Source organism: Oryza sativa, chromosome 10 (genome assembly GCF_034140825.1).
Source record: "Oryza sativa Japonica Group chromosome 10, ASM3414082v1".
NCBI lineage: Eukaryota > Viridiplantae > Streptophyta > Magnoliopsida > Poales > Poaceae > Oryza > Oryza sativa.
The window spans coordinates 7,997,567-8,016,845 of record NC_089044.1 but is presented as its reverse complement, the minus strand read 5'-3'; the positions used below and the strand labels follow the sequence as shown (position 1 = coordinate 8,016,845).

General features: G+C 43.0%; 1 protein-coding gene and 1 long non-coding RNA gene across 3 annotated transcripts; one reads left to right on the top strand and one right to left on the bottom strand.

Annotated features, from left to right (window-relative positions):
• Positions 1-6,057: 6,057 nt before the first annotated feature.
• Positions 6,058-8,647, top strand: LOC107279151 (uncharacterized). The gene is made up of 4 exons (XR_010737182.1): positions 6,058-6,168; positions 6,253-6,502; positions 6,580-6,693; positions 8,380-8,647. It is a non-coding gene; the product is annotated as an uncharacterized lncRNA (long non-coding RNA).
• A 6,668-nt stretch (positions 8,648-15,315) lies between these two features.
• Positions 15,316-17,328, bottom strand: LOC4348282 (heavy metal-associated isoprenylated plant protein 7). Of its 2 annotated transcripts, none has more exons than XM_015757717.3 (5): positions 17,188-17,328; positions 16,755-16,908; positions 16,427-16,626; positions 16,112-16,202; positions 15,316-15,809 (listed from the first exon to the last, which is right to left on the bottom strand). In XM_015757717.3, exons 2-5 carry the CDS (start codon positions 16,807-16,809, stop codon positions 15,466-15,468), a joined length of 690 nt encoding a protein of 229 aa, XP_015613203.1. In that variant the 5' UTR covers positions 16,810-16,908; positions 17,188-17,328; the 3' UTR covers positions 15,316-15,465. The 2 variants fall into 2 exon arrangements, with proteins under 2 accessions (XP_015613203.1, XP_015613202.1); XM_015757716.3 differs by having other exon boundaries at positions 17,146-17,322.
• Between the last annotated feature and the right edge of the window lie 1,951 nt (positions 17,329-19,279).

Sequence of the window (19,279 nt, the reverse complement as noted above, 5' to 3'; positions counted from 1 at the left end):
CCTCTCATCCGTAGCTTAACCCCAAATAATTGTATCCCGTAATCTAGACACCACGTCTAAACTACCAGATACTACTCTAATATCATCGTCATGACATAGAGTAATTGTATAAGCAAACATTATACCCGCACCAAAGCATCTCCCAGATAAGCTAGCAGTATAATCAGTATAACATGAACATAATGTAATGTAACATACCCAAATTCTAGTCCTTAAAAATTTCTTGACAAAATAGTTGGAAGCTAACTTTTCCATTTTTTTTGAGAGCCAAAAATTTCCATTTTTAACCTAGGACAAAAATACAAACACAGGTGTAAGCACGCATACTTGCATAAGACATGTTTTGACTTGAGTCCTTTTTATGCATTTGGATTTTCGATTTGCATTTCATAATAGGTCTCATGAATAATAACTCAAATCTAGACAAACAACTAAACCATTAGGGCATAGTGCTAACTATTGGAAAATAATACATAGTAACCATAATACACCTTAAAATATATCAACAAGGCAAATGTTAAGCCCCATTAAACTAATTTGGACATCCATCTGAAGACATGTCATGAACATGAAAGTGAACAAATAAATTAACTCATATAGGGTATATTCTATCTTAATCATCTCTATAAGCATCCTCTTAATTTAATACTAAAGTAAACTTATGCATAAATAGGTAAGGAGCTTATGACCTGTGTAAGGTAAACTGTAATTCTAGCATATCAACATCACCTCAGGTTAAGAAGAGTCGAAATAAAACTTTTAAAAGCATTTACATGCATTTAGGAAAAGGGAATCACATATAAGAGATAAGTCTTGCTAATTATCTAAAATAATTCGTGCAAGATAAAATCATGGGAAAATTTATGTAGGCTCTACTTAACATATACAACTCACTGTAATTTTGGTACAATTTAATAACTAAATTTGATACCTTAAATAAACAAGTCAAACTTGTCAAATAATAGACTAAATATAGTTCTTAATCAGCTAAAACCATACATAACTAAAATGTGCATTTAACTGCATGGAAGTGTATATGGGAAATAATTTATTAAAATACTAGGTTAATTATCATGAATATATATTATTTTTCCAGAATTTATCCTCTGTTTAGGTCTTCTAAAAATTCAAACAAAGTTCTATCGAGCCCATCTTCCCCTATTTTCTGTGAGCAATCCATCGATAATTTTTAAGTGCAACCAAAGAAAATGGAAACTAGCTACATTCATCTACCTTCAGAAAAACCCACACTATGCTTCACACATTAAAATATTGAGATGTAAAGTTGGAGAGAGAGAATTAATCTGAAAATCGTCCAAAAATCAATCAACACCCAGTTTCTTACCCATCCCTCAGACTCCCACCTAGAATACATCGACCTGGGCCCACATAGCAGCCTCTTTGGCTTGAACCACACCCTGTGCATCTCCTCCATCCAACAAAGTGACAGCCGAGAGAGAGAGAGAGAGACCGAGAGCGCCGACCGGCACTGGACGGCGTCGACACGTGGCCTCTGTTGGGATACGTGTAGGCTACGATAGCATAAATCAAAATTTTCTATCGCGTAAACCAGGAACCATGCAAGTATTAGATCATAGATCGTTACCACTCGACGCGCTGCGCAGCGGAAGAAGACACTGAGAAGTCGAAGGAACTCTCGCGAAGTAGCGCGCGTCGATGTAGAGGAAGTAGTCGATCGCACCAGCTCGACCTTCTCCGCCTCGTGCGTTCTCCTCTGTCATGTCCCAAAACGACCCTAAAATATATCCTTTAAATTATGCCTAGAATAATTAAAATCCGGGTGAAAGCCTCCAAAAATTAAAATGTGCAAAGTAAAAGTCAAACAAGGCTTAGAGGATTTTTGTATATTTCATAAAAGCCTAAAATGTGTAAATAAATTTTAGTGGAATTTTCAGAGCACAAATAATAATTAAGAAGAAATAAACAAAGTTAAAAAGGTTTTATAAAAAGAAAAACCCTAAAAAAAAAGTCCCCTCCCTCTCTTGGGCCGGCTCGGCCCATTTCCCTCCCCCTCTCTCTTCTCTCCCTGCGGCCCATCCGGCCTCTCCCCGCGCGCGCGCCGCTGACGGGCGGGCCCGCCCGCCACCCTCGCTGACGGGTGGGGCCCACCCGTCATCCCCGTCCTCCCGCCGCTCCCGCCGTTCCACCCGTGCCAAGCGCCGCCGCCGCCGCCAAATCCGCCGCATCCCGCCGTCCCCGTGTGCAATAAAGTGGGGGGAAATACTCCCCGTGTTCCCCTCTCCATTTCCCCCTATTTTTCCCTCCCTCTCTCCCTTGGATTCGTTTGGAAACCCGCCCCTAATCCCGCCGGCGCCATTGATGGAGCCCGAGAACACCGCGCCGGTTTCCTTCCCCTCCGGCCGCCCTCTCCCCCTTCCAACCCTATTTAAACCCTCCCCGCACCTCCTCCGTCCGTTTCCGCCTCTCGCCGCCCTTCCTCCTCGCCGGATTCGAGCTCGCGCCGTCGCCCTCTCTCTCCTCCGTCGCCGACGACCTCCGGCCGGCCTTCTCCGCTCGCCGGGACTGTCTCCCGCCCCGGCGTCGCCTCCTCCGGCTTCGCCGGAACGCCGTCGACCCGTCGACCTGAGCCGCGCCGCCACCTTCCTCCGCTCCGGCCGTCTTTTTCGTCGTCGCCGTCGACCTAGGGTGAGCCGTGGACCGCCGCCTCTTTTCCCCCTTCCCTTCCCCTCTCTCGGCCGCCGCTCCGCCGTGCCTATGGCCGCCGCCGGCGACCATAGGGGCGCGGGCGCCGCCTCCCGCCGGCCGCGCCGAGTGGCTACCTTCGGGCGCGCCGAGTGGCCGCCGCGTGGGGCCCGGCTGTCAGCCGCCCGCGCCCTTGGGTGCGGCTGACGCGTGGGGCCCACGGCGCCGGCCGGTGCGAGCCCGGGTGCGCCCGGTCCACCGTGGACCGTGAGGCTGCCCCGTGGGCCCCACTCCCGTGGACCCGGTCCGCGCGGCCCCTCCCCTCGGCTGACGCAATAAACCCTTTTTAAATTAAAATTTAAATGGAGAAATTCGCAAATATTCATTTAAAGAGCATATAAATTTCAAATGGTCATAACTTGGCCATTTGAACTCGGAATTGGACCGTTCAAGTCTCTAATTTTTCCTTAAGAAGTCAAGAACCCATTTTTGTGCTTTGTTCCTGCTTGTTATATGGAGTTTATTAGAGTAAAAGCCCTTTTATTTTCCGTTGGTCGTATAGACGCTGCAGCTTCGGAAGATCCGCTCTTCGTGGAGGTTGAAGCCGACGTTTGGGAAAGCGAGCAAGGCAAGTCACATCATCCTTGAACATATTGAATCCCAGTTTATAAAATTATTCTGATTTAAATTATTGCATTATCGCTTTATTTAAATTCCCGCGTTATCACTGTTTTATCTAGCCATGCCTATTTACCTTTGTTATGACCTTATTATTGTTATTGTTATTATTACCTTGTTCATCCTAAAATAAACAAAACCCCAACTAATGGACACTCTACTCAAGGTACCACTAGTATGAGTTTAGGTAGATGCTTCGCCGCTTAATTAGGTAATATTAGGTGGTTTTACAACTCTAGACTTTGGGAATATTCTCATCACCTGGACATTATGGAATGGTTGGATTATTGTGGAATTGGATTCACACCTCCCCCTCTATTCAAAACCCTCAAAATAGTTTTAGGCTGGGCTCGAGGTGCATGGTTTTGATAGTAGCACCTCGGCCATATAAGGACCGGTCTTCGGGCCTCTGTTGCAAAGCACTACCGTACTTCCACATGTCTAGTGGGTAAGGCTTAGTTTGTGGCTCAGTCTGGTTATAAACAAAAGTACACGGATGGAGCTGGACGAAGTCGGGGGTCGATGGACATCTCTAGGGCAAATGAAGGCTACACGAGCTGTGGCCCAGTAGTCGAGATGTCATGGCACAGGGCCGGTGTCCTGCTGCTAGGGGCTCAGTCCTGCCTACCTGTCCCGGGGGTTCCGGCCGTAGGTGGGGTTGGGTCGGTACTCTTGTCTATGGCTAGGATGGGTTGGAAACTATGTCATGTCTTCCGTCCGTATGCCGTGGTGGTATGTGGCACGTGTTACACGTGAGGAAGATGTGTCTTGTGGGTAAAGATGTACACCTCTGATCAGAGTATAACCTATTCGAATAGTCGCGCCCTCGGTTATGGGCAAGCCGAGCAATGTACCCAAGTTAGTGTTTTAATTCTTAAAACCTGCTTAACAACTAAAATATGGAATGGTTGGCCTGGGTTGGCTTGGGACGAGCTGGGACCCAGGGTCGGGTTGCCAGTTCGGTCTGAATCATCGTAGGCCTTAGGTTAGGGTAGGTTCGTGTGGGTTCACGGCCTTGATTAATAATATTGTATAGCTCTAGAATCGTGTTTACAAAATAGCTTTTAGCAACTAAGTGTCTTTTAATGTTGTTTACTGCAAACCCTAACCCTTTATATTATAACCCCCTTGTACTCCCTTGCATTTATCCTGCACTTATGGGTGTGTCTTGTTGAGTACGGTGGTTGTACTCAGTCTTGCTCAATTTTTCCCAAACCCAGAAGAGGAGCCCCTAGATGATGAAGGCTTTGGTGTTTAGCTCGTGCCTGCCGTCAAACGCCTGTGGTCGTCGCCCTAGTCTTCCGCTGTTTTTCGTTTGTCTTCTGGTGTGCTGGGCCTTCGCCGCCCATGTAATAAATTAACTATTTACGCTTCCGCTTGATAAACTCTGAAATGTATCAACTTTTGGTGTACCTTGCCTCCTGGGACAAGGAATAATACACGCACGTAAGGAACGCCCGTTGGGTTATTTCCGGTCGTGACATCCTCGCCGTACTCCCACGCCGATCAGCACCGCAAACCAGCGGTGCCTCTACCGGTATCCACACGTACAGGGACGGAACGCCACACGCAGATGTGCTAGCACCCGCGCGCGACTAGGGTTTTGCTCGGGGAGGGAAGTGACGGCTAGGGTTTCTCACATGATGCAATGCCTCCGCCGGTCACACCCCACACGAATATATAGGATCCATCACTCGGGCCTCCAAGGTCCGTAGGACTCCTATCCGAATTAAGCTCATATTGGATCTCTATCCAATCCCCTTATTCCGGCCCATTAAGCGTGCGACCCTATAGGTTCATATATACTCGGCTGTATCCCGAAAACTCCTTTTCGGTCCACGCGTCAACAGCGCCCCCTAGCAGAACGTATTGACCCACCGGGCATACATAAAGATCATATCGGCTAAACCTCTAGTGTATACTTGTATGAACCCCTTTGCCTCACGATATCGATTAAGCTCAAGGCTAGATATGTGCCATCCTCTAATAGCTCAATCATTCACTCGAACCTGTTAATAGATTACAAAACTTGTGATTGACTCCTCAATCACCTTTGACATGGCCATGCACTTTCATAATCTACAACATCGAGGGGCCCAGAGATATCTCTCCACAGGAGAGGCAAATCTCATCTTGATTATTCATATCCCACTACATGTTTCATAGCATATCCGAAAACTACTTTTATAACTACCCAATTACGGAGTAGCGTTTAGCAGTCCCTTAGTAAGCTACTACATATGTTGAGAACCATGATAATCTCAGGTCTAAGGATTCAACACCAACACTCAATGAGATCACTGATGACACAACACATATGGCTCTTGCAGTGTCTCATGTTGGGTCTATCCAACAACATGTTCACCAACATGTGTCCACATTATTAATTTGATATCTCTATACCATGATCCATGAGACATGATCATCAATTAATACATGTGCTGATCATATAAACATATTTGTTCCACATATGATATTTGATCAGGGATCCTTTAGAAATAGTAACAAACAACATAAAGAGTCTCATGAAAGAATCACATATTCATTAACCAATAAGGAGTTATCTATTTCAAGGAACAATGTCGGATAAATATGTAAACATAGTATGTGATACAATCATCTCTATGATTGCCTCTAGGGCATATCACTAACAGCCTCGACGTGGCAGCGCCGAACCGAGGCTTCACCTCCACCCAGCTGCATCGCCTCCTCCCCATTACCACTCCTGAGCCGAGCAAACCGAGGGGGAGAGCTCCGGCTTTTCTTTTCCATCTCGACCTTGCCGCTGGCCGTGAAGACGACGGCCGTCGCCATCGCCTTTGTGCCGTGGTCGTTTCCTCTTCTCTTGCGTTCCATTATCGCCTCTCCACGCTGATTCCATCCCTCTAAGTTTCATCCCATTTCATGCAGTGGTTTGGTGGGAATGCAAACCCTTGCCGACGATGCTCTGGAGCGCGGACTGGGCGCCGCCATTGGGACATCGTCTTCGTTGCCGTCGAACCAGAGCAAGCCGAGCCGAGCCACCGCACCATCAACATCTCCTCGGTGTCCTCTCTTAAATCCCTCATGAACCCCTGCCAGTGGTGCAGCGAGCTTGGAGATCGGCATTGTCTTCCCCAATTCCGGCTGTCAAGCTCCACCTTCGATTTCTCCCTCTCCGGTGAGTCACAGTTCAATTCCTCGGGCATGAAGCTTTCCTGAGACCTATTCAACACCGTGTGTATACATGCATGGTAGATCATCAGCCATATCAAGCCGGCGTCGTCATCGCCCGAGGCTCCCCGCCGTCTCCGAGTCGTTCTGCTCGTGGTCATCGCTATCTGGACCTCGCCAAGTTTCATTGGACGCTCGGTAAGCATCCTAGGATCCCATAGAGGCACATGCATGTAGCTAAACATCTAGATGAATGCTCTAGCTCCACATGCACCGTCACCCGAGAACCACCGCCGCTCGCTCCGCCGTCGCCATTAATTCCGATGACCAATGCTTGCAAGAATACCACCTATAGCCTCGCCTTGAACCCATTTACATTTTCTCCTTATGATGCACACCGAGATCTGCCGCCGTTTGCCACCGGCGAGCTCGAGAACGAGCTCGGCCATGGCTAGCTCTGTGTCTGCTCAAACCAAGGACCTCTGTTGAGAAGAATCAAAACTCTAGGTACTAGTTTGTAAAACCTACCTCACACACAGAACAGTCACAGGACTGTGGGTTGATTTCCTGAAATTCTAGGGGCCTTTTTGCATATTGGCCTGAGACCGACCTGTGGACCCAATCTATTTAAATTCTGGCAAAATCTAAATGAAATGCCTAAAGCTTTATATTTTCAACAGAAAAACATGTAAACATGTAAAATATATAACAAATTGAAAACAACTCATTTTAGAGCAAACTTAGTTTCTATGGATCCACCAACATGTTCTCCAAAAACAAAGTAAAATAAAACATATATATATACTTTAGATCAAATGCCTCTGAAACTATTATCTTTAAAATGACTAGTTTTAGGTAAGCTGAACTTTAGAAATTCACATAAAATTCATCTTAGAACCATTTTGAGTAAACCCAAGTTCTGTAGAATCACCAAAACATATACTTCCAAGTTATAAAATAAAATTATATACTTACTGTATGATAAAAGCCTCTAAATATTTATGTAATTAATAACCAATATAGAGTAGCCTTTAATTTGTAAAAATTGTAGAAAAATCATCTTTAGTCCAAATGAAATGAACCAAATTTCCATAGAACCAGCAAATAGTGAGCTTAAACATAGTAAAATAAAATATGGCACCTTTTGAACAGGTTATAGTTCTAATCTTTAAATAGATAACCTAGGAGTTAATCACCTAGTAATGGTTAAGCAAAATATATGTGTGAGGTAGTTAAAATGCATTCTAGCTATGAATAAACTAAAATAAAACTTGTTAGACTAGAGAGGTCATAGTTTCACCCCCATCCACCAAAACTTAAGGCACTTAACTCATATAATAATTTCTAGGTTGATATAATAAATTGCTAGCATGGACTAGAGCTTCCCTAGTTTAAAAAAAAATATGAACCATGATAATAAAGACCATAAGCTTATGAGCTAAGGTGAGATTAGTTAACTAAAGTACTCATTTTATACATCACTAGCTAGATGAGGCAAGTTCTGGACCTAAACCTCTTTAGCCATGAACCTATAGAATACTATACACCTATAACACGTTATAACTTGAAAAATACATAAAGAATTCATATTAACTCTAAAAATTATGAAACCAAATGTGTTAGTCTTAGAAAGCACATATCTTCACCCCAGCAAACATAAACTTAATAAGAATCACCTTACAACAGCATTTCACAATAGTACCTAAGTAAATCGTACACTATACCGCTCATAATTCTCAAATGAAATGAGATAAAATAGAAATTCTTTCACCTAAATTCATTTTAGACCAGTACCTATTCACTGTGCACAAATCATGCATTTTAGAGCATTTTGGATTTTTCGCATATTTCGGTGTTTAATTGCATAACGTGTACTTTGTATAGATGATTGCTTAAACGGTGAAAAAGTGATTTAGGTGCTGACATTTTCCTGATTCAAGGCAAGTCCCACCTCTCTCTCTTTGATCACTTTGAACCTATTTTTTGGAGGTTATTGAAAATGTTTGCAAATCCTGCATGTCGATTGTACACTAACAAATTAAAATTGTGTTAAACTTGTTAGACAAACTCCTATTATTTGCATTATCACCTTAACCCCACATATATCCATATCCATCATTCCTAACCTTAGGAACAATATGACTATACCACTTTATATATATGAATTTTGGAGTCACTAGGTTACTATAATGCTTAGCCATGCTTAGAATGGTCTTCCTTGTCATTATGGGCTCATTACAAATATGAAAAATTGATTTTAAAATAATCTGGACAGAACTTTAATACTTGTGATTTTCATAAATAAAATGATGAAAAACATGGATTTTAGGTTTGGGTCTCAAGTGGTGCACATATGGTGATTAGTTGTGTACCGATAGTGGGAGAGTGCACCCAAACCGACCTAAGGACTTCACTCAATGTCAGTTCATTTCGTATACAGTACAACCACATGTGCTAGTATGGGATAGCTCAAGCTAAGTAAATTATTTATGGTTTAGCCTTACATTCTGGTAGGCCAGTGTGTATGAGTTCGGATAACTCAGAGGAACTTCCTATTTACCCTGACGTGGTAGTTTAAGTGAGTAAGTCTGTCCAATACAACGGTATTGTGCCATGTGGGTGGGTTCCCGTTGTGTCCGCCACCACGGCGTTAAGTTTAAGGCGTGGGCCCGCCACTTAACGGTTTTAGGTCATATAACGTGTATGGCTTAGGATGGAGTAACACGTATCGTGCTGGTGTAAGGCTAAATTATGAATTTTGGAAAAGCTTTGTTGCTGGTAATAAATCGGGTACTTATGTATCGCGTGCCATGCTCTTGCATGATTATTATTTCGCATCATGTGGGTAAAGTGTACAAACTCTGCAGAGTTAAAACTAATCGATTAGCCGTGCTCGCGGACATGAGCGGCGTGTGGATATGTATTGAGTATAGACTTGTGTTTATTCTTCTAAATGCTGAAATTTACCTTCAAATTGTGATGAGATTTGAGAATGATCTGCTTGCTGCCATGGAAGGCAATGAGGTGCATATTTATATATGATTAATGCCTACTTTGATGCCCAATATGTCAAGTACTAGCTTGCTGAAATTTATTTGAAAGTAAACCTGATTTGGAAATGTTTTATGCAAATAAAACTTGCTTTATGCTAAAAAGAACCATATTATGCCTTCCTTGATTATATGCCTTGCAAGTAGGGTGTTAGGCTTGTCTTGGTGCTTGCCAGTACATTATTTCTAATAATGTACTGACTCTTGCTGTTGAATTAACCTTTTGCTTTCAGGTTTTAGATTTAGTCTTTGAGTGATGTGGGTGATCGACTGCTTCTTCTAGGATTTGAACTTAATGGGGGTAAACCCCTAGTCGGTGTGCTTGTGGATTGGGTAGACAAGCTTCCGTTGTTCTATATATTTATTTGGCCGGTCGGCCTATGTATCTCTAAGTTAGTTGTAATTTTAATCGCTTTCATTTTATTTGTGTTTGCTATGTATGTCCATGCTTAAGATGAAAGTGTGAATCTAGTGCACATCCTGGGAACTAGATTCATATGAGTATGAGTTATGAATATTTGAGATGTTGTAGATCTTTAGCTATTTTTGTCAAGTCTCCTAAATGTGTAACACATCTGGTCGCCGCCTTCGAATGGTTTGACGGGCACATCTCAGGATAAAGTTGACTGGCAGGCTAAAGGACCAGCAATATCTCCAATATTCCTCTCTCGAGGCATCGGATATTTCATTATTCTTGTTTGATGACTTGAATTATTCACTTCATCTCTCAATTATAATGGAAGGTCCGGAGAGCCTACGACATGTAAAGTAGGCATTCATATACTCGGAAAGTATTTTAATACCATAAATATATTCTAATAAAAGTACAAAGCTTACAAAAGAAGAAAGGAAAGCTACTAGAGCCATACCCGAACTCTTCCGAAGACTTCCGGACTCCTGATTTCTACTCTATTCATATTCCACTAGCTTGATACTACTAAACTAAACTTGAGAGAATATGAGAGAGTTCTTGCTTGAGGTGTGTGAGTGAAGTGAGAAGGTGAAGTCCTTATATAGAGGTAGTTATGATGGTTGTGGAAGGGGAATTGTCCGAAGTGCCCTCCAACCGTCATTGGGATGCAATCCTGGACGTCCACGCCGAACCCTGCATCCAACGGCGCCAGGATAGGTTCGGCTGAATGTTGACGGTCGTTATCGATTAGTTTCGACCGTCAATATTACCAAAATAGAGGAGAACTAGTGATGCTTACAATGCATATATTTGTTAGAATAATAGCATTCCACAAGTATTAGGTATACTAACCTTTTTGCAGAGAATGATAATAAAGTGGAGGAGAATCGACATCAACTCGGACGATAAATCAATGAGAGAATCCATTATATGCCACTGACTTTGTCACACATCTACGATTTACCATCGACTTTGTCACATTCTACGATATACCATCGACTTTTGCTTAACTTCTACGATTTACCATCGCCGTCCGATTAGCCTCCGTTAGTACTGTACAATTTTGTCCAAATGACCGAAATACCCCTAAAACAAAAACTTCCAAAATTTGGATAAAAAATTCAAAATATCATATTATAAACATAAGATTGTAAACATCCAAAATTTGGCCAACAACTTAAAATCTTATATTTCAGAATTTTTATCCAAATTTTGAATGTTTTTGTCCTAGGGGTATTTTGGTCATTTTGGCAAATTTGTACAGTATTAACGGAGACTAACCGGACGGCGATGGTAAATTGTAGAAGTTAAGCAAAAGTCGATGGCATATTGTAGAACGTGATAAAGTCAGTGGCAGATCATAGACATGTGACAAAGTCAGTGGCATATAATGGATTCTCTCTAAATCAATTGGACGATGTCGAGAATCAGACTTATGTGTGAATAGGCCAAGAACTCAAAATTGACATGATGAATTGGGCCAAAATTCACAAGTCTTCGAAGTGAAGCAACGGAAGAGGCCACCTGCCGATTTTGGGCCAGGTTAGGCCGGCCCCTGGTTCGGCCGAACCATGACGAACCTCCCTCTTCAACGTTGGATGTGGGGTTTGGCAGGGACGCTCCAGATCTTCTCCTGATGGTGATTGCGGGGTACTTCAGACATTTCACAGCGGTTACAACCGTCATACCTGCCTATAAAAGGACTTCACCTTCTCACTTCACTCACACACCTCAAGCAATAGCTCTCTCATTTCTCTCAAGTTTAGTTTAGTAGTATCTAGCTGGTGGAATAGGATTAGGGTAGAAATCAGGAGTCTGGAAGTCTTCGGAAGAGTTCAGGTATGGCTCTAGCAGCTTTCCTTTCCTCTTTTGTAAGCTTTGTACTTTTATTAGAATACTCTTCTAAATACATTTATGGTATTGAAATACTTTCCGAGTATATGAATGCCTACTTTACATTATGTTCTTGTTATACTGAATATACGGCTAGCTTATCTGGGAGATGCTTTGGTGCGGGTATAATATTTGCTTATGCAATTACTCTATGTCATGACAATGATATTAGAGTAGTATCTGGTAGTTTAGACGTGGTGTCTAGATTATGGGATATCATTATTTAGGGTTATATATTGCGGATGAGAGGTGGGCCGCTGATGGTGACAGCTCAGTACGGGTATTCCTCCACGCCGGTATATAATCCTAAGTTAATTCCCTGGGGAGGGTATTCCTCCGTATTTAGCCCCAGTTGTATGGTCATGACGGGCTGTCGTAAGGAACTCGGCAGTCAAGGGTGGCTTCTCGAAGTACCAGGAGGGCATCGGATAGAGGGTATTAGCTAGTATATCAGTTAACTAGAATGTATGTATACTATGTATATTAGAAGTATAGGAATAGATTATCTTTCTCTTTTCTTTCCACATAGCTTAGATAATATATTATGAGAATGAGTAGTTAAAGCTTGTGTGTCACTCTACCTTTGGATTATCTTAACCCCTGTTTAGAATATGATTATCACAAGTAATATATAAATTATTAGTCAAAGTTCTCTCTACATGATCTTCCCACTGGATAAAATAAATACGATACCCTTGGAATACTCTCGGGTGAAATGCTACAATGGTATATCCGTGCGCTTGCGGATGAATTTTGTAACCATAATATACCATAAGTATTTCTGCGCCATTGCTGGAAATTATATTTCTAGTAATGTCGTTAAGAAATACCAACATCGAACCACCAGGTTCGGCCGAACCATGGGCTGGGCCATCCCGGCCCATCTTCGGTTGGCGGCCTCCTCTATTGCTTCACTTTGTAGACTTGTGAATTTTGGCCCAATTCATCATGTCAATTCTGAGTTCTTGGCCCATTCATGCATAAGTCTGATTCTCGACATCGTCCGATTGATTTATCGTTTGAGATGATGTCGATTCTCCTCCACTTTATGGTTATTCTCTGCAAAAGTTTAGTGAAACAAACATTAGTGGAATATTATTACTCTAACATGTATATGCATTGTAAGCATCACTAGTTCTCCTTTATTTTGGAAATATTGACGGTCGAAACTAATCGATAACGACCATCAACAACCATCTTAACGAGGTCAACAATGGAAGCAAAACTCATAGCATTAGATACTGTCACAGTTGAGGCCGAGTGTCTTCATGAACTCCTAATGGATTTGCCAGTGGTTGAAAAACCAGTACCAGCTATCCTGATGAACTGTGATAATCAAACAGTGATTATTAAGGTGAACAGTTTGAAGGGGAACATGAAGTCATCCAGGCATGTGAAAAGAAATCTCAAATCTATTAGAGAGCAGAAAAACTCTGGAGTTATAGCTTTGGACTATGTCCAGATAGCTAAAATTCTAGCAGATCAGTTTACTAAGGGACTATCACGCAATGTGATAGACAGTGCATCGAGGGAGATGGGTTTGAGACCCACTTGAGTTGCACAATAGTGATAACCCGTCCTTTGTGATTGCAGATCCCGTGAATTAGGATGGAGAAACAAACTATTAGGTTACTGGGAGGAGAGACCCTGAAAGTGGCTGTACTTCTCTCCTTGTGTGTATGGAAGGATGATATATACCTTAATGTGTCCCGAGTGGCTTTTCTTAAAGCAAAAATGTTGGTCTACAAAACATCTTAGAAGGAACACATCTATATGAGTTCGACTGCTAGTCATAGTCTATAAGATTTGTGTGCTCTCTAGATTCTCATGAAATGCCTAGAGTTTGACTTATACACTCTAAACAGCGGCCTAGTACCAGTCAAGGATTTGAGTAAAGCCTGACTGCACAAAACTGACAATTCAAGGCATAGTCCATAGTTCAGTTGGTCTGGTGTAGCTCATTTTCTAGGTGGAAGTTTAACTTAACAGTCTCTACTGAAATATTGGTATAACAAACAAGTTCAGATTTGAGAGCATTTTTGTGAGCCATTAAATTTGGTAGGGATTGTTGGAATAATGTGCTAGGCCCAATTTATTCTCAATTAATTCTATTGGCCCACAATTAATGCTATGGGGATTAATATCATCTTGGAAATTTAAATAGTGAGATCTCAACTTAAAAAAGGAGCTATTAGAGACCCTGTTGATTGGTTGAGATGATGATACGATTGCCACACGTGCATGCGTGCGCCGAGGCGAGGTGGGCAAGCGGCGGCTGCTGCTGCTCTCTCTGTCTCTCATTATTTTGTAACGGACGAGAAATCAATCATCGTTAATTCGACTAATCAATTCTGTAACGGACGAGAATTGAATCGACGTTACTTCGGCTAATCAATTCTGTATTGATGAGCGAATGAATTCCAAGGGATTGATTTCGCCGTTAATTACATAATTCAATTGGATTGATTTCGATTTAATTACTCCTAAATGATACTCCCTCACGCACAATATAATCTCACCTACGGGACGGGCAGAGAGAACCCTGTTCATCCTCTCACAATGTGCTTCCTCGCTGGTTCCTCTCTGTTTTGTTCATGCGCTAGCCACTGCTTTCCCCGGTCCTGTTCACCTGCGTGCACGGGTAAACGGGACGGGCAGGCCTCTGGAACTCCGTCCACTTGAGTAACTGCACGCGTAGGCGGGTGATCAAGTTTCTAAGCGTGCGATCAAGTTTTTAAGAAGCGCTCTCGGGCACGACTGTTTTGCCCCAGCTACGTCAGGCTCTACTTCGTCTACGTCAACATGTCTACTACTACTGCTGCTGCTGCTGGAGGTGGCTTAGGTGCAGGGAGCGGTGGTGCTACTGGAGGAGACGGATCCAGGAACATCAACACCAACGGAGGCAATACTGCCTGACCATCCAGCGGAGGACCATTCTCGGGGTATACTTCTATTCTCTCAATTCTACTAGATGTTTTATTGTTAATGTTCATCGCAATGTCAGCATTGCATTATCATGTGAATGTTGATGCTTATATTATAAAAAGCATGCTCATGTTGCTTACATCTAGCAATGTCACTAGATCAAATTCCATTACGAATGTCATGTTTATTATCTTGTTATTCTAGATTAAAATATGCCGAATTATGACCATATTTTCAACAAGAACGACAACACCAACGGAGGCATCAACACCAACACGGTCTTATCTAGTACCGAAGTGTTCTCCGGGAATGTTACCTTCATCACTGTAGTGTTAAACATGTTTCTTGATGATGCTAATTTAGTTATTAACATGTTCATGCTTAGCACTATCACAAGATCAATTCACGGTACACATGTCATGTGTATTATCTTTTTTTTCTATATTAAAATATACCAAATTATGACCATATTTCTAATGAGAAATACGAGCACAAGTGTCAAATCTAAACCCGGGTAAATAGGTTGTACCATAGGAGAGCTAGTCAATTGAGCAATGCGAGCTCACTTTTCATGATACTTAATAACACAATCTTGTACAAGTTCTCAAAACCACTCATTTTATTACCATATCAGCATGCATTTCTAGCATAGAAACCACCGTCTAAGCAAAAGAACAGCTTCAGATGGTATCACGCGACGGTGCAAGCGTTCGGGTTCTCGTCACTGAACTCCTCGGACACCAGTGCCGTCGGTGGCGGCGGTAGCGGGTATGGGTAGACGTACTCGACATAGTACTGGACGGGCGGCCAGAAGTCATACTTCTTGATCTCTTCGATGCCGTCGGCCTTATCCTCATCTGGCTTCTTCTCTTCCTCCTCTGCCTTCTTCTCCTCCTCCCGCGGCTTCACCTCTTCGACGATGACTGCCGGCCTCCGCGTCTTCCGCTGGATGCTTTCGATGAGCACAGCCGGATCCATCACCCCTTTGACGACCACTAGGCCGTTGAGGAGATCAGTCTCGACCGATTCTACACCTGCTTGGACGAAATTTTTTGGTTATTCTGTAGCTGATTCTACACCTGTTTTAGTTGCAAAGTACCGTTTGCTCTTAGGCCTTGTTAGTTGTTAGCACGATAGATGCATTGTTTCACTGAGTGACAGATTGTTGCATGAACTGAGCAATCTTCCTAGACATGATATCCAATTAATTCTACTTTGGACTATTCTACTTTAATTTATTGGAGACAAAGCCTTTTGCTTGCAAAGAAAACCATACATAGTCTATGGCTTGTAAGAGTTAGGAGGTTACAAAGAGTCAAAGAGAAGTACGTTATACCTTCTGTCCTGCTTATACGCTTTTGCAGAATCTGCGCACAAGCGTCGCAGTGCATCTGGACCTTCAAGATGACAGTTATTGTCTTCGGTGGCTGCAAAATTTGATGAAAGATATGTCAACGAAAATTTGAGACTGCGAGGGCTCCGAAAATTTTGTATTACTTTGATGTCTTGATCAGTAAACACGGCAAGGTGTGTCTTGCTTCTTCCTCGTTCTTTCTTTTCTTTGAATGAATGTTCTCTTGTATAGTGCTCAAGTTGACAATTGGTGAATCACATGGTTTTTATGTTGTGCATTTCAGAAAGTGACTAGTACCTCCTCTTTCTTTTCTTCTGGAGGTGGTGCTGGAGCCTCCTCTTTCTTCTCCTCTTCTGGAGGTGGAGGAAGAGGGAAAATCAGCTCAACTCTTCTCTTTGTCTTCCTCTGAACCCTCTCGCAGACCTTTGAGGGATCTGCGGCCCTGCTTTTCACCACAACCGTCTTCGATCGACTGTCAGCCTTGACGTTTTCGACTCCTGATTGTGATTTTTTTTCAGCAACAATAGGAAATTGTTAGGAATACCATGTTTGAGCGTTGGAGGGAAGATCGATATGCACCTACGACAGAAGTCGTAGTTTGAGACGGTATGAAATGCTTTCTGACCTTCAAATCTCAAGAGGGATTTCTCGACCTTCTTTGCACATCCTTCGCAGTGCATGTCGACTTTCAGTACGATCTCTTGTGGTTCATCTGGCTTCTCCTTGGCTGCCTCCTCCTTTTTCTCAGCCTGCTCTTCTTTCACAGACTCCTTTAGTTCCTTTATAACAAACAAGTAAGCATGCTTTAGTCAATTTTGTATTTATCATTATCATTTAGCAAACATGGATAACTACAGTCAAAACGACACATAGGGCAGAATGATACGGAAACTACAGTTTTAATGCTCGGTTTAGATATGAATATTATGATGAGACAGGGCCTAGGTGTGTAAAGACGGCATATCGACTATCTACAAATCAAAGTTTGTCAGTATTCAAAATCATTCAGCACTTACTTCAACCATTTTTTGGCTGATGTCTGTTATTCTGTTGCCAACCTTGTAATCGGGAGAAGTTCCGCTTTGTGTTAGAACACCCTCTACTTCTGCAGTTGTTGCTTCTTTTGACTCCTGGCTTCACCACACCAGCATTGGGTTTATATAGGCTGCCAAAGCAGATTCTTCAATTGCCGTGTCCTCGAGTCTTCTGTAGTTGTGGATGAGAAATTGCTTCATTTTCAGCTTTCAGAATCCACGTCTGTGCAGAATCTTTCTTTCTTTCCAAAAGGAAAAGTGACAGCAATAGATTCTGTGATGCTTGCGGTGTACCGAAACAAATTTTATTGTAATTAACACCTGTGTTAGATTTTATGCGTGTTGATTTCCGATAAACATAGATGCTCCAGAATTGCAAGGATCTGAAGATACAAGGTGTCACTGTTGCATACAACTGGCCAAACCCCAAACTGTTTACTACACTTTGATGTTTTGATTATAACTAGAGAAAAATACCAATAAATCCTCCTTCTGTCGTTATTATTATTTTCCTGTAGTCTGGTGTCGCAATGTCACTCCAACTAGTTTAGACCATTGGATCAAGCGGATTTTTTTATGATCACTATAGACTTGCTTATTGCTTACTTGAAAAGTAGAAGTCTTGTCTAGAACTGCTATTGCTTCCATTATTCAAACCTGACTGACTTGTTTCTTTAGTTCCTACTACCAGAAGTCTCACCGGGAACGTTGCTCTGCTTGTTGATCTTCGATGGTGGAGGGGCAACTGTCTTGTCAGCTGTAACGGGTAGGATCTTCTTGCCCGTGGGGTTACCGAGCGGTGATTTGTCGATGGGCCTCCAGATTGGAGCAATACGAGGTGCATTGCTAGATCTGACAACAGTTGCGCGACCTGGTGCTGACAACACTTGCCGCGGGTGCTGACGAAGGAGCGTACCGCCTCTTTGTAGCTGTAGCGAGCTGTTGTTCTCCTGGCATTGCTTACCCTGCTGGCGTTGGTGCTGTAGGCTTGAAACGATTGCCGGTGGAACAATGCGACCTTTGACGGTGCCCTTGACGATAATCCGTTGGGGCGGAGGTTGCACATTCAGGTGTCGATTGGTGTCATGGGCAGTGCTGGTAACTTGTGAATCACGACGAACTGCCTTTGCTGCTCTTGGAAGAGGACAATCACTGAAACGATGTCCTGGCTTACGACAGTTGCGACAGAATCGACTTGCTTGGTCCCGGGGTGCAGGCTCCTGATTATGCACTTTGGCAGCTGAAACGGGAACAAGCAGAGACTTATGAACATCCTTGGTGACGTTGCTTCTTCCATGGTTGGCTTCCACTGGAGCTGGAGTTGGAGGAAGAGCAGAAGGATTGTGACCACTGTTGTCGATTGTCATTGGTTGACGAATGGGTTGCACGGTTGTCCCTTGTTCTTTCTTGGTCTTAGCTATGACCGCGTTCAACTGACAGTCCTTAGGCACATGATCTGTTCCTTCACACAAGAAACATGTGACCTTCCTTAAAGGGCATGCATCTGAGTAATGGGTATATTCACCACAGCGGCATGTGGGGAAGCATAAACTAGCAGTGTGTCCGACTATCCCACATCTAGCACATGCTTTGAACTTCAACTCTCTTTCCCTGAAACTGTCAAGGGTCGCATCATCATTGTCATCATTATCATCATCGTTGTCGTCATCGTCATCAGCAGAAAACCGTTCTCCTGATTCATCATCTTCGGGTCTGGGCGGACCGTACTTTATGAGATGACGGGTTAGCTGATGCGCTCCTCGGAAGGTATTTCTTCCTCTCTGACGCTTGGGTATCCTTGCTGCGTCTTCAGGAGTAAATTCTGAACCGGTGATGATCATGGTCCGGCCATTATCCATCTTCCATATCACTGTCCTGTTCACTCCAGAGTTGGGCTGCAAAGTACCATCCTTCTTGTCGGTAGACTGACTTGGAGCTTGGTTACTCCCTGGGCACTGCTTCTCGTCTTTTTCAGGTGACCTGGCGAACACCTTCCATGGATAGTTCCTTACATAATGACCTTGCTCACCACAGTCATAACAGGTAGCACTTACTTTCCTTTGGTCTGACGTTGACTTGGCTGTCGTTATCTTCGGGGATCTGGACAGCATTTTGA

What these genes read in the sequence shown, in the direction of transcription:
- LOC4348282 (XM_015757716.3), bottom strand. An exon ending in ATCCCTCTTGAGATTTGAAG is followed by an intron (nt 16,627 to 16,754) that starts GTCAGAAAGCAT and finishes AATCACAATCAG; the next exon opens with GAGTCGAAAACGTCAAGGCT. An exon ending in CAGAAGAAAAGAAAGAGGAG is followed by an intron (nt 16,203 to 16,426) that starts GTACTAGTCACT and finishes CAAATTTTGCAG; the next exon opens with CCACCGAAGACAATAACTGT.